The sequence below is a fragment of the Oncorhynchus keta genome, chromosome 10 (assembly GCF_023373465.1).
Source record: "Oncorhynchus keta strain PuntledgeMale-10-30-2019 chromosome 10, Oket_V2, whole genome shotgun sequence".
NCBI lineage: Eukaryota > Metazoa > Chordata > Actinopteri > Salmoniformes > Salmonidae > Oncorhynchus > Oncorhynchus keta.
The window spans coordinates 4,226,408-4,241,361 of NC_068430.1; the positions used below are offsets into that span (position 1 = coordinate 4,226,408).

Genomic DNA, 14,954 nt, shown 5'->3' on the forward strand with positions numbered 1-14,954 from the left:
TTAGGAGACCACTCCAAGGGTATAGAATAGTGTTGTTAGGGTACCACTACAAGGGTATAGAATAGTGTTGATAGAAGACCACGACAAGGGTATAGAAGTGTTGATAGGAGACCACTACAAGGGTCATAGATCAAACAACATTGTTAAAACATAAACATTCTATGCTGCTAGACAATGTCGTCAAACAGTCAAAATCAATGTCAAAGTTTACCATCCGTTAGTGAACGTGTATCAGCAATATTTTAGTGCTTCTACACCTGTAATTGCTTGCTTTTTGGGGTTTTAGGCTGGGTTTCTGTACAGCACATTTTATATTTGATTGATAAACATTTTATCAGTATTCATATTCCTTCATTTGAAAAGACACCGTCACCCTCCCCACACAAACCTCTCTGCAATGTCACAGCTACAGAGAAAGCACACATGTTTCTTAGACCCATGTAAAGTAGCTTGAGGGATATATGTGACGAAAAGAGATATGAAATGCTGCTCTTACTCAGTGTCTTTGGGTTCAATATGGGTCTAAGTTCATTGAAGGCTACCGAGAACACAAAAGCAATGCTCTCTGCTATCACAAGGATACTGGACAGATAGAGCTGAGTAATGATGACACGCTTGTAGTTGCAGTTGAGAAACCTTTTTATTTTATTTTTGGCTTTCTGGTACAAATAAAATGTCCGTCAAGGATAAAACACTCCCATTGGTAGATGACCAAACAACCAATAAGAGGTCACAACAATAGTTGGGTGAAAACACTGTTTTTTTAATACACGATTTCAACGTACAGTGTCTAGTGGCATAAATAAAACAATGTTATTTCAACACAGGAGAAGAGAAATGCATTTTTTCACCATGCATTGTTTACTCAAGCATTCATACATGTGTACAACCCTCTTTTCTAGGTTGGAAGTTCCCTGTGGTCAAGGACAATTGCCAGGCTTTTCCCAACCGCTCCAGATGGAAAACCATTTCCTTCAATCTGCATTTTCTCAGTCTATTTATCATCCCTCTAATTCCTCCCTTCTTCCCCCTGGGGTATCATCCCTCTAATTCCTCCCTTCTTCCCCCTGGGGTATCATCCCTCTAATTCCTCCCTTCTTCCCCCTGGGGTACCATCCCTCTAATTCCTCCCTTCTTCCCCATGGGGTACCATCCCTCTAATTCCACCCTTCTTCCCCCTGGGGTATCATCCCTCTAATTCCTCCCTTCTTCCCCCTGGGGTATCATCCCTCTAATTCCTCCCTTCTTCCCCTGGGGTATCATCCCTCTAATTCCTCCCTTCTTCCCCCTGGGTATCCCTCTAATTCCTCCCTTCTTCCCCAATGGGGTATCATCCCTCTAATTCCTCCCTTCTTCCCCCTGGGGTATCATCCCCCTTCTTCCCCCTGGGGTTCCTCCCTCCCTTTTCCCCATTCTCCTTCCCCCTGGGGTATCATCCCTCTAATTCCTCCCTTCTTCCCCCTGGGGTATCATCCCCTAATTCCTCTAATTCCTCCCTTCTTCCCCCTGGGGTACCATCCCCCTCTAATTCCTCCCTTTCTTCCCCCTGGGGTATCATCCCTCTAATTCCTCCCTTCTTCCCCCTGGGGTATCATCCCTCCCTCCCTTCCCCCATCCCTCTAATTCCTCCCTTCTTCCCCATGGGGTATCATCCCTCTAATTCCCCCTTCTTCCCCTGGGGTATCATCCCTCTAATTCCTCCCTCCTTCCCCCTTCCCCCTCTAATTCCTCCCTTCTTCCCCTGGGGTATCATCCCTCTAATTCCTCCCTTTCCCCTCCCCCTGGGGGTATCATCCCTCTAATTCCTCCCTCTTCCCCCTCCATCCCTAATTCCTCCCTCTTCCCCCTGGGGTACCATCCCTCTAATTCCTCCCTTCTTCCCCATGGGGTCATCCCCTCTAATTCCCCCTTCTTCCCCATGGGTTATCATCCCTCTAATTCCCCCCTTCTTCCCCATGGGGTATCATCCCTCTAATTCCTCCCTCCTTCCCCCTGGGGTATCATCCCTCTAATTCCTCCCTCCTTCCCCCTGGGGTATCACCCCTCTAATTCCTCCCTTCTTCCCCCTGGGGTATCATCCCTCTAAGTCCTCCCTTCTTCCCCCTGGGGTATCATCCCTCTAATTCCTCCCTCCCTCCCTTCTTCCCCCTGGGGTAGCTTTCAGAGAGGCTAGCTCTTTGTCATGTGTTTTAGCATGTCGACTGAACGTCTGCCTGATACGTGCAATGTGTTAAGACAAAGCCAAATAACTTTCACTGCGCTGTACTTTGGCAACCATTTTGTTTGCGAACCAGAGGAGTCCCATTTTTATTGGGAACGCGGTGGGTGAAACAGGTATTTCAATTAAAAAACTGACACAAATGAAGGACAAACAGTGTATAATGTCCCCCTGAAACCATTGTGATAACCATATTATTATAGTAAATATTATAATCATCACTATCACTATTGTTACTATCATCAATATTCCAATTGTAAGTACTAATTCACTCATGAATGTAAAAAACGAAATGAAAAAAAAAATAAAACATTCTCTATAGCGAACAAAATAATATACTAAAATATATGCACCTTGAAGGGGGCTGTCAGGAGGCTTTCAGTCAGTCCTTCCTGCTGCATATGAAGAAATTCATTTCTAAGGCTGATTTGGATTTGACACACACACACACACACCAATCTCTACGTTTCAAACGGGCAAAAAAAAAAGAAGGAAATCTAATAAAATAAAATGAACAACACAGAAACGCTAAATGAGACGGAGGGCAAACTCGTCCAAAACGTAAAGGTTGCTCCACCTGAATGTTTATCCTTCAGGACAGCTATCGTGTTCTAAAAGAATAGAAGAATGTGTTTTGTTGTTGATTCCATATCTTTCGCAATAACCGTTTTGCTAATATCTGAAATGTAACGCTGAAATGTAACTTGAAATGAAGCCCAACAGATCAGATATTCTGTCAACAAGGCATTTGATTGAATCAGTTACAAATGAATGACTGCTATTACATATTTTTTAATATTTTTTTTGCATCGTTTTTGGATTCTTCTCCGTAATAAATCCGAATTTGAGAAACGCACGTCACTAAAACTTTCACTCACGTCATGTACGATTTTAACACATCTTAGATTAGGATGTAACTCGATTCTTCGCCTAATGAATGAATTGAGCTTAACGCTGAAATGATTACGCCACTTAAAATATACGCAAACCAACCACAAAAAAAAAAACCTGTGCTTGTACTTCTACTTCCCTATCGTTCTATGAATCTCACCTCAAACGTGGATCAAATCTTCATCAATCTCAGTAAACTGTCATAAGTAACTATATATTTCTCATTTGACTAACTAACAACCCTGTTGGGATAAACCATCTAGGACTCTTATTGCAGTTTGTTCCTCGTCCTGAAATCAATAGAGCTGAAGTGGCGACATGATGTGTGGACGCAGAGGGGGGCAAGTTCTTTACATATAAACAATAAACTCCGTCTGTATTTCATGGCGGTGAGTGTGATGGAGGCATTGAGCTGAAAGGACGTCTACAAACATCAGATTCAGATCACAATGGGTCATCAGTTTTAGTTCAAGGAGAAAGAATTACGAGCCGGTTATTGTGCCAGGAATTGGGGAGTCTCAAAATGGCTGACAGATTAGAGAGATGGGATACACTCCTTAATGAAACCTCTACGGACGTACACATACTGACTCATCTATATGGGGAAGCATTAGAAAACCAATTATAACCGAAGCTCATCAATACAAAATAAATCTCTATATTATAATGTATGGCAACATACCAAGCGAGATATACCACCATAGTCCACTCTGTTATATATATATATATACTGATGATTCATTCATTCCAATACTATGGGAGCTTGTTGGATTAGAATTTCAAACGTGTGAAGAAGGGAGAATTATCTGGATATAGAGACAGAGGTCGGCTTCCATAATAAATGGACACTCAAAAATGCAACACTTTGTATCTGGGCGAAAACAAACTATGTAGGTACATCATCATCATTATGCGTGTACATCATCATCATCATCATTATGCGTGTACATCATCACTGATTATGCGTGCACATCATCATCATCAAAATTATGCGTGTACATCATCATCATCATTATGCGTGTACATCATCAACATCATTATGCGTGCACATCATCATTATGCGTGCACATCATCATTATGCGTGTAGTACATCATCACTCATCTAACCTGCATTGACCACTCACCACCACCACCACCACCTTACATTATTGCAAAGGGTCACTTTCAAAGTCGTTAGTGAAGAATCTGAACATTAAATAAAATGTGTGATGACATAAAATGGGTCATTCCGACTGTATAACAGGAGGTACATTTCAATTCGACAATATGGCTAAATAAAAAAATAAAAAAATAATTTGAAATAGGTGACCAATGAGAAAAGGTATATAATAAGGAATCAATTCTCTACTCTAAGATTTTACAAATTGCAGTACACTATTCATGTATTTTATATTTTTTGTTTTTACAATTTGATGCTGTATCAAAAAACGTTGTAAAAAAATTAGATAGAGATTTTAAATCAACCATTTTTTTCTTGTTATTGGGATATTCCCATTTATTTCTTTCTCTCTCTCTAACTCTCAACAATGACCTTTGAGTTGTGAATACATGTTGTGTCCCATTCAGGACATTCTCAACGGCCCTAAAAACTGTTTTTACCGCATAAACTGTGAAAACAAGAGCATCATTACTACATAAAAAAATAAATGACCCCTCGTCTAAAATAAACTGCAGGAGGCTTTTTCCATATCTGATTTACACAAAACGTTGGTTTTTTTAGGGGACAAAAAATAAACACAGGCCGATCCATCGTTATTTACAGAAGACACTTGTCGCATCACCATAAAGGCAAAATGGCATTCAAATGGTCAATGTTATGATCATATTCGGATCACGATACTCATTTTAACCCACTTTAAACAAAAATAGTGAAAAGGGGCATTGTAATTGTGTTATATTTCTCTCTTGAATGATTTTGGGTGGCTTTGGGAAACTCAGGCAAAGTAAAAACAAGAAATCTGATCATAACCAGGCCAGGGTACCCATCTGGTAATAACCAGGCCAGGGTACCCATCTGGTAATAACCAGGCCAGGGTAACCATCTGGTAATAACCAGGCCAGGGTAACCATCTGGTAATAACCAGGCCAGGGTAACCATCTGATAATAACCAGGCCAGGGTAACCATCTGGTAATAACCAGGCCAGGGTAACCATCTGGTAATAACCAGGCCAGGGTAACCATCTGATAATAACCAGGCCAGGGTAACCATCTGGTAATAACCAGGCCAGGGTAACCATCTGGTAATAACCAGGCCAGGGTAACCATCTGGTTGTCATTGCCTTCCATGTTAACGTTCACTAACCCTGACTAGGCCTACCTACTAGGTGTACCGTTCCTTTCTGATTGGGGGAAAAAGAGATCCTGCAGGCTATTTCAGTCAGGAGATCTGCTCCACCACCAAAACAATCCTATCTAATCTAATCTAACCTTAAAAATATAAAGTAAAAAAAAAAAAATGTTTTTATACTAATTTCTAATTATTCTTTTAGGCTACCCTTGTTATGCTCATCTTGACTAGACATTGTGTGAATAAGGGTAAAAACATACAATTTGTGTTAAAAGGCAAACCTTATTGAATCCAAACAGCCGCCGCCACATCAATCAACCACTGTGTTTAACTGTCTGCAGGGTTGGCTGTCCCAGATCAACATGATTATGTTGTGTTTGTTTTCATTCACAGAACTCTCTATCTCATCATTAAAAACCCTTTTGCCTGCAGTGTGTTTGTTTATTGTCCTCTTGTATTATTCAAGATAAAAGAAGATTAAAAAAAAGGCAAGTAGTTTGATCTTACAGTCAAGTCAAAAACTGAAGAAAACCAGAACCAAAAGACACAAAATAAAACAAAAGGCCATTTAGTTTCAAATGGAGAAAAAAGCTGCTGGGACAGGAGGGGCGTGTCTTCTCAGCTGTTCAGCTGTAACCAATGAGATGACGAGAGACTGAATAGTGTCATTGTTGTGGCTATTGTTGCCGAGGCTACCACCTAGTTCTCCCTCCCTCCCATCGTTCAACTTTAACTCAGCCTTGATCAGATCAGCCCAAAACCCTCCCAACCCAAAATGTCCGAAGTTCATTGCCACTTTGCAGAGCCTCTACCCACCTCCTCCCACCCCTTATTTCCAAACAGACAACACTGGTGTGAGACGGTTACAAGTCCCCCCTGCTGCCCCTCTCCTCCTCTGGAGGAGCCAGCTAACCTTAGGGTGGCACGTAAGGTGGTGGGGATCTGTAGGGGGTCATGTTCTTTGGACGAGAGCCTTTACCTTCCATGGGGACAGTGAAAGGGGGTGGAGGCTGGTAGGGAGGGGCATTGGGATCCTCATCCCTCAGAGCCGTGTACTCCCCCAGAAGGTCCTGGTTCAGGGGGGTGGTCTCTGGACTGGTCATGTTGGGGTACTCAGGCGGGGGCAGTGGGGGTTTCTCCTCCTGCAGGATGAGCGGCATGGAGGAGGACGGAGGGGGTTTGGAGTCGTCAAGCTCGTCTGCGAAGATGATGGGTACCCCCTTCTTGATGAAGGTAGCCTGGTCCTCGATGGTCAGCTTTCCTTTGCGCTTTTTACGGTAGCAGATCATGGCGATGATGCCGGCGATCAGCAAGATGGCCGCCACCACTACCGCAGGGATGACCGTGTGAAGGTAGACGTCGTCCGTGCTCTGGCGTCCGGCGCCGAGCGCCGGGGTGACGGCCGGGGGTAAAGGAATGGTGATTTCACTCGGCGGCACGAACATGTAGTTCCGGCAGGCGGCTGTCCCTTTGACCTTGATGTCGATGGGTTTGAATTCAGGCTCCATGGTGGAGATGAATGTCTGGGAGGGCCTTCCCTGGGCGTTAGAGATCCTCCTGGACATGGTCTGGATCTTCTCCTTGGGACAGGGGTTCTGCTGGAGGCTGTTGTTGGTCCACTCCACCATTATGGATCCCTTGGTGATGTTTCTCAGGGTGACCGTGCTGCTGTTGCGGTCCCCGAACGAGTACGCCAGTTTCTTGATGAGCAAAATCTTCTTGTGGATGTCGTTGGTCACCTGGTGAGGTTCCCCGTGGAAGCGAGCCTGGAACAAGACCGGAGACTTATCGTTGGGAGCCCAGCGGTTCACACGGACCTCAAAGGCATCGATTGCATTCAGACCGCCCTTATCGGTGGCCTGCATGAAGTACTCGTGCTTCCCGATGTGGTTCGAGTCAGGTAGACCATACAGCAGCTGACTTGTGCTATTAAACTGTATCCAGGAATCATCTCCGACCACTTCGTTGTGGTTCATCCTCAATGTCAACCTCAACTTGTCTGTCGTACCGTCCTCCTTGTCAAAGAAAGTATCGGATGGGATTTTCACTTCAAAATATGTGCCCACGAAGGCATTGACCTGATCGATGGGGTTGCGGAGATCTGGTTTCTCGTTTCTTGGGTCAGGCACGATGGACGACGGGGTAGTGCGCCTGGCTGGTTTGGCTGTGGTGGTCTTGGGCTCCCTTGGCATCGGAGTGGTCTTCGGTCTCTTTGGTTTCTTGGTTGGCTTTCTGGTGGCGACTGTGGTGGGTGGAGGGAGTGTCGGCGTGGATTCCACAACAGTATGCCTGGTCATGGTGGGTTCAATGGAGATGGTACTAGTGGACTCCATCACTCTGGTTGGCAGGGGTGCACCCTGAGTGGGAGTGTGGGAATAAGAGTCTCTGACACGGATCGTGGGCTTCATGGGCAAGGGCACAGGCCCTCTCATGGGTGGGGCAGAGCTGTCTGTGGGGGCAGCAATGGCAGGTGACGATAGGGTGGGAACAATGCGAACGGGGGGCTCGACGACAGATGTTGGGGGAAGCAGAGCTAGAACAGGAGTAGGGGTATTGTTGAGCTGGCGCCTCACCCGTTTGGGGATATGAGGCTTCTTGTTGGCGATGTGCCAACCGACGACCGGATATCCCAACTGAGCCGACATAGTGCCTGCTTTAGCCGGCGCCTGGACGCTACCAATATTAGGGACGTTACTCTGGTCCAGGGAACAGCCCAGCTTCCAGGATAACAGGGCTCCGTTCTCAACCACCTTTTTGGCATTTCCTGGTCCGGCCATGAAGGCGGACATATCGAACAATCTGTTGTTGACCACGGGAAGTATCTTCATGTGCTGCAGCGCCACGCCAGAGAACTTCTTCATCTTGCCCAGCAGCTCCACCCTCTGTCTGGAGCTCATCTTGGTCAGGTCGGCATCCAGAATCACTGTGAGCACCGTCACCGGCTCCTCGTTGCCACAGACGAATGGCTCTACCTCGTTGTTGGAGTTGTTGGACGCCGACTGGATGGCTACCTGGATCGGGTCAGTGTCAGCGTGTTCCTCTGGGTGCACCTCGATGGAGAAGATATCCTGGCTGCCATTGGATGCGGAGACGGAGATATAGTGGACACCCTTGTCCTCACCCAGTGGTAGACCCTGTAGGACGTTTCTCTCCCAGTCCCAGTGCAGCCATGTTGGTAACGTCTCCTTGCCTGACTCAGTTATCTGGGGGAAAAAAACAAAAGATAAAGAGTTGATAAGTATTTTTTGATTCAATTAATAATTTAAGATAAAATACAAGAAAACAACATGAAAAATAATATGTTTACGCTCATAACTTCTGTTCTACTCACAGAATTGACTGTTTTCTTGACTGTGTAACTAGTTTATAAATCATTCAAGATGAACTATGCATAAATCACTCTGCCATATCCTGGTTGCAAAAATTCTAATCATTTGCCTTATTTTCCGTTTATGTGACAAAACAAGCAAGTATAGTGTAGAGGACCATTGTATCATCTAAAAAACACTGAAATCTATTTTCCATATTAATAAATATAATACATATTATAAATATTGTATTTTCAGTTGTTTGGAGCTGGTGTAAAAAAAAAAAAAAGTAAAAGACAAAACATTTAACTTAGGAAGCATAGAAGTAACACATAGAACAGATCAACCTCTTCTTAGACTTGCTTTCAATGAGAATGTCACGCCCTGGTCGTAATATATTGTGTTTGTCTTCATTTATTTGGTCAGGCCAGGGTTTGACATGGGTTTATTGTATTGTGTTTTGTCTTGGGGTTTTGTTAGGTATTGGGTGTGTGGCTTAGTGGGGTTATCTAGTTAAGTCTATGGCTGTCTGGAGTGGTTCTCAATCAGAGGCAGGTGTGTATCGTTGTTTCTGATTGGGAACCATATTTAGGCAGCCCTATTCTTTGAGTGTTTTGTGGGTGATTGTTCCTGTCTTTGTGTTTGCACCAGATAGGGCTGTTTCGGTTTTCACATTTCATTATTTTGTAGTTTCTGCATGTATAGTTTTTTCCTTCATTAAAATATCATGAATCATCATCACGCTGCATTTTGGTCCGACTCTCCTTCACCACAAGAGAACCGTTACAGAGAATGACAGATCTATAACTCACATTTCTATGCAAATTTGGTCAATTGCTCCCAAAAGTTACATATTGCAGCCATTAATAACAGAGAAGAGATCTTGTTGTTGTTTTATCTTTTGGGTTTATAAATAATAGGAGATGTTATTGTTGTGAGAAGCTGCTACTGAGAAGCTGCTACTGGTGATTTTCTTCACACAATTTCAAGTTTTTCTATTAGACTAGTGCAAAACTAAGTTTCTCTATAAGGTTAAAAGGTGAAATATAGTTAACAATTAACAAGATACAATTAATTTTAAAGTACATCTAGCAGCTGGAGAGCACCTTTACTTGCAGATCTATACATTTACTTGATCATGTGTAAATTACGTGTCCGTATTCGAGTAGTGGGTAGGATGGTCATCTGAATCAGGGTAAGTTTGGCAGCTTGGGTGAAAGATGAGCGATTATGATAGAGGAAACCAAGTCAGGATGTAACCTTAGTCTGCAGCTTTGATATGTGTGAGAGAAGGACAGTGTACCGTCTAGCCATACTCCCAAGTACTTGTATGAGGTGAGTACCTCAAGCTCTAAACCCTCGGATTTAGTTATCACAACGGTGGGAAGAGGGGCATTCCTCTTACCAAACCAAACCAAACCATAACCTTTGTTTTGGAAGTTTTCAGAACAAGGTTAAGGGCAGAGACCTTGTTGGACACTAAGAAAGATTTGTAGTAGAGCATTTAACACACAATCCGGGGAAGGGCCAGCTGAGTATAAGACTGTATAATCTGCATATAAATGGATGTGAGAGCTTCCTACTGCCTGAGCTATGTTGCTGTAAATTGAGAAGAGCGTGGGGCCTAGGATCGAGCCTTGGGGTACTCCCTTGGTGACAGGCAGCGTCTGAGACAGCAGCTGTTCTGACTTTATACACTGCACTCTGAGAGAGGTAATTAGCAAACCAGGCCAAAGACCGCTCAGAGACACCAATACTCCTTAGCCGGCCCACAAGAATGTAATGGTCTACTGTGTAAAAAGCTTTGGCAGTTAATAAAAATAGCAGCACAACATTGCTTAGACTCAAGGGCAATGGTGACATCATTGAGGACCTTTAAGGTTGCAGTGACACATCCATAACCTGACCGGAAACCAGACTGCATACCAGAGAGAATACTACATCAAGAATACAGACATCAAGAAAGCCAGTGAGTTGATTATTTACATCTTTTTTCAACACTTGATAAACAGGGTACAGACAGAGAACTGCTCCTTAAAGTAACTTAACTTTGGCCGGATAGCCTGAGTGCACTTAATTCTCATTTGCCTGAACGAGAGCCAGTCAGCCTGTGTGTGCGTGTGACGATATTTCGAAAAAATGCAATTCGAGGTGGAGTAAAACTCTGCCAGATCACGGTCGAACCAGGGGCTGAACCTGTTTGAAATTCTAATTTTCTTTATTGGGGCGTGTTTGTTAACAATACCACAGTAACGATTAAAAAAGAAGGTCCAAGCGTCTTTGACAGAGGGGATCAAGTTTACAGAGGCCAGGTCATGAAGGAAGGCTTGCTCATTAAAGCTTTTTAGCAAGAGTCTATGACAAATCAGGACAGGTCGTTTCATTGAGCAACCATTACGAACATAGTGATCACTGTTTTACAGCTTAAAATTATTACAGAAAACACCAGACTGACACCTATCAGGATTATTTGTGATGATGATAACATCAAGGAGAGTAGCCTTTTCTGGGTGTTTGGAGTCATATCTTGTGGGATTGGTAACAATCTGAGAAAGATTTAGGGAGTCCCATTGTTTTAGGACTTGGTCAGGTGGTTTAAGCATGTCCCAGTTTAGGTCGCCTAGCAGGACAAATTCAGAGTGTAATAATAATAATAATAATAATAATAATAATAATAATAATAATAATATAATAATAATAGTGTAAGGGGCCAGGAGAGAGTTTATGGCAGGTCGGGTACAGGCCAGTGCTGATGATGAATGACAAAATCCAGCAACAGTCAAAAAATAGTTATTTGGAAAGTTTAATGCTTAAAACTAGCAAATCAAATTGTTTGGGGACAGACTTGGTGGAGACAACTGAGCACTGACGGTGATCCTTGGTAAAGATTGCCACTCCACCACCTTTGGAAGATCTGTCCTGCCGAAAAAGGTTATAACCAGAAAGGTTTAACAGTGTTCAAAACAATCTTCCTTAACCAGTCTCAGTAATGACCAACACATCTGGATTGGCGCTGTGAACCCACACTTTCAATTAGGTAATAAGCTTCTAGTGTTAACGTGCAGAAAACACCGGCTTTTATGAGAGCAGAAATCAGTGAAGCAGATATCAGAGCACAAGTCAGAATTGGGGCTAGCAACAGTAGGTGGGCCAGGGTGTGCATGCACATTTCCACATACCATCAACAGTAATATAATCAAGGCACGGGGGAGGACAGGGAGAGCTCCGCAGTCCTGATTTCAAATCAAATCAAATTTTATTGGTCACAAGCGCCATTACAGTGAAATGCTTACTTATGACATTTGAATCAAATCGAAGGTATTTATATAGCCGTTCTTACATCAGCTGATATCTCAAAGTGCTGTACAGAAACCCAGCCTAAAACCCCAAACAGCAAGCAATGTGCAATAGATGACAACAATATCCTATTATAGAGCAATTTAATCAGGTAACATGAATATAAAACCGGTAGAATAGAATGGGAGGCCAACAGCCCGTGTAACTAATAGAGAGTCAGAGTCCCGAGTGTGGGAACAAACATAGTCTGTCCCACGGTTGGGTAAACAAGAACGTTCATAGTCAACAAAGCACATAGGAGTCGTGGGATAAATAGCATTAAGCACAAGAAAAAATATATAACGACTTGGGGTCAGCCATTGTAAGTTCAGAGTAACTCGCACCAACAGGAGGTCGTTAGCTAGCTATATCTCTGTCCACCCTGTCTTTCAACGTGGAAAAGCAGGGTCGTTAGCTAGCTATATCTCTAGTTTCGGCGGATGGTCCTTTACGACATTCAAACAAAGTTGTCCTGTGGCTGTTGTAATTTGGAGATGGCGAGGAGGATATCTTCTGATGCGATCAAAGCAACAATATCGTTTCTTATTGAGGTCATTTACAGTTGGAGTATCCTGGCTGTATATCTGATTTCAAAATAGAGATGAATCCAGGGGCTACTATGTTGTAATGAACTCTACACAGAGGGAGGGGGCTTCAAAGGCCTATGAATTTGGTTGGGGGAGGCTGGAAAACTCTTCTGCCATTGTTGGGCTCAAGGGCTTTGACACCTCTCACTTCACACTTCAGTGCTAATTGAAGTTGCAGCTGGATCTGTTCAGTCCTAGCAAACTTGGTAGCCTTAACTTAGCATTCCGTGCTAATAAAGTACAATATGTAATTTATTTTTCTTCTTGGCATTAAAAGTAGCTTCAGACTAAACATCTCTCAGTTCCAGGTTGGATGATGTTTTCACGCTTCTTGTTCTTCTTTTGCTGGTCGTTGGTTTGCCCAGAGCATTTGCTGTATAGACCTTGGAAATAAGAATCTTGGTAGTAGGAATCCTTCCAGGTAATTTTGTCCCAAATCGGGTTTGTAGGTTGGAGTTTTGATTTGGAGTGAAGGTTATGTTGTGGAGGGTAGCATCCTGTGTATACAGTTTAAGTCTGAAGTTTACATACACCGTAGCCAAATACATTTAAACTCAAGTTTTTCACAATTCCTGACATTTAATCCCATTAAATATTCAGTGTTTTAGGTCAGTTATGATCACCACTTTATTTAAAGAATGTGAAATGTCAGAATAATAGTAGGGAAAGTAATTTATTTCAGTTTGAATTTCTTTCATCACATTCCCAGTGGGTCAGTTTCCATACACTCAATTAGTATTTGGTAGCATTGCCTTTAAATGGTTTAACTTGGGTCAAACGTTTCAGGTAGCCTTCCACAAGCTTCCCACTATAAGTTGATTGAACTTTGGCTCATTCCTCCTGACAGAGCTGGTGTAACTGAGTCAGGTTTGTAGGCCTCCTTGCTCGCACACACTTTATCAGTTCTGCCCACAAACTTTCTATAGGATTGAGGTTAGGGCTTTGTGATGGCCACTCCAATACCTTGACTGTGTGAAAAACAAGTTTTAATGACTCCAACCTAAGTGTATGTAAATTTCCGACTTCAACTGTACGTCCTGGTGACATAGTGAAGGTTATGTTGTGGAGGGTAGTATCCTGTATATGTCCTGGTGACATAGTGTTGTAGAGGGTAGTATCCTGTATATGTCCTGGTGACATAGTGTTGTGGAGGGTAGTATCCTGTATATGTCCTGGTGACATAGTGTTGTAGAGGCTAGTATCCTGTATATGTCCTGGTGACATAGTGTTGTAGAGGGTAGTGTCCTGTATATGTCCTGGTGACATAGTGTTGTAGAGGGTAGTGTCCTGTATATGTCCTGGTGACATAGTGTTGTAGAGGGTAGTATCCTGTATATGTCCTGGTGACATTGTGTTGTGGAGGGTAGTATCCTGTATATGTCCTGGTGACATAGTGTTGTGGAGGGTAGTATCCTGTATATGTCCTGGTGACATAGTGTTGTGGAGGGTAGTATCCTGTATATGTCCTGGTGACATTGTGTTGTGGAGGGTAGTATCCTGTATATGTCCTGGTGACATAGTGTTGTGAAGGCTAGTATCTTGTATATGTCCTGGTGACATAGTGTTGTAGAGGGTAATATCCTGTATATGTCCTGGTGACATAGTGTTGTAGAGGGTAGTATCCTGTATATGTCCTGGTGACATAGTGTTGTAGAGGGTAGTATCCTGTATATGTCCTGGTGACATAGTGTTGTAGAGGGTAGTATCCTGTATATGTCCTGGTGACATAGTGTTTTGGAGGGTAGTATCCTGTATATGTCCTGGTGACATAGTGTTGTAGAGGGTAGTATCCTGTATATGTCCTGGTGACATAGTGTTGTAGAGGGTAGTATCCTGTATATGTCCTGGTGACATAGTGTTGTGGAGGGTAGTATCCTGTATATGTCCTGGTGACATAGTGTTGTAGAGGGTAGTATCCTGTATATGTCCTGGTGACATAGTGTTGTAGAGGGTAGTATCCTGTATATGTCCTGGTGACATAGTGAAGGTTATGTTGTAGAGGCTAGTATCCTGTATATGTCCTGGTGACATAGTGTTGTAGAGGCTAGTATCTTGTATATGTCCTGGTGACATAGTGTTGTAGAGGGTAGTATCCTGTATATGTCCTGGTGACATAGTGTTGTAGAGGGTAGTATCCTGTATATGTCCTGGTGACATAGTGTTGTAGAGGATAGTATCCTGTATATGTCCTGGTGACATAGTGTTGTGGAGGGTAGTATCCTGTATATGTCCTTGCGGAGAACATTGAATCTATATTTTTGTAAAAACATGCTGAAAGATGCGGGTGGCCATCTGCAAGGGGTTTTACATTTACTCCTGAGGTGCT

General features: G+C 43.2%; 1 protein-coding gene across 2 annotated transcripts in view; it reads right to left on the bottom strand.

Moving 5' to 3' along the window:
- Positions 1–3,569: 3,569 nt before the first annotated feature.
- The window catches only part of LOC118377521 (dystroglycan 1-like), a 107,931-nt gene continuing 96,546 nt past the window's right edge, over positions 3,570–14,954 (bottom strand). For both annotated transcript variants that reach the window (XM_052526199.1, XM_052526200.1), the window contains exon 3: positions 3,570–8,600. In XM_052526199.1, coding sequence (XP_052382159.1) covers positions 6,312–8,600 — 2,289 coding nt within the window. In that variant the 3' untranslated portion in view covers positions 3,570–6,311. The remainder of the gene's footprint in view (positions 8,601–14,954) is intronic.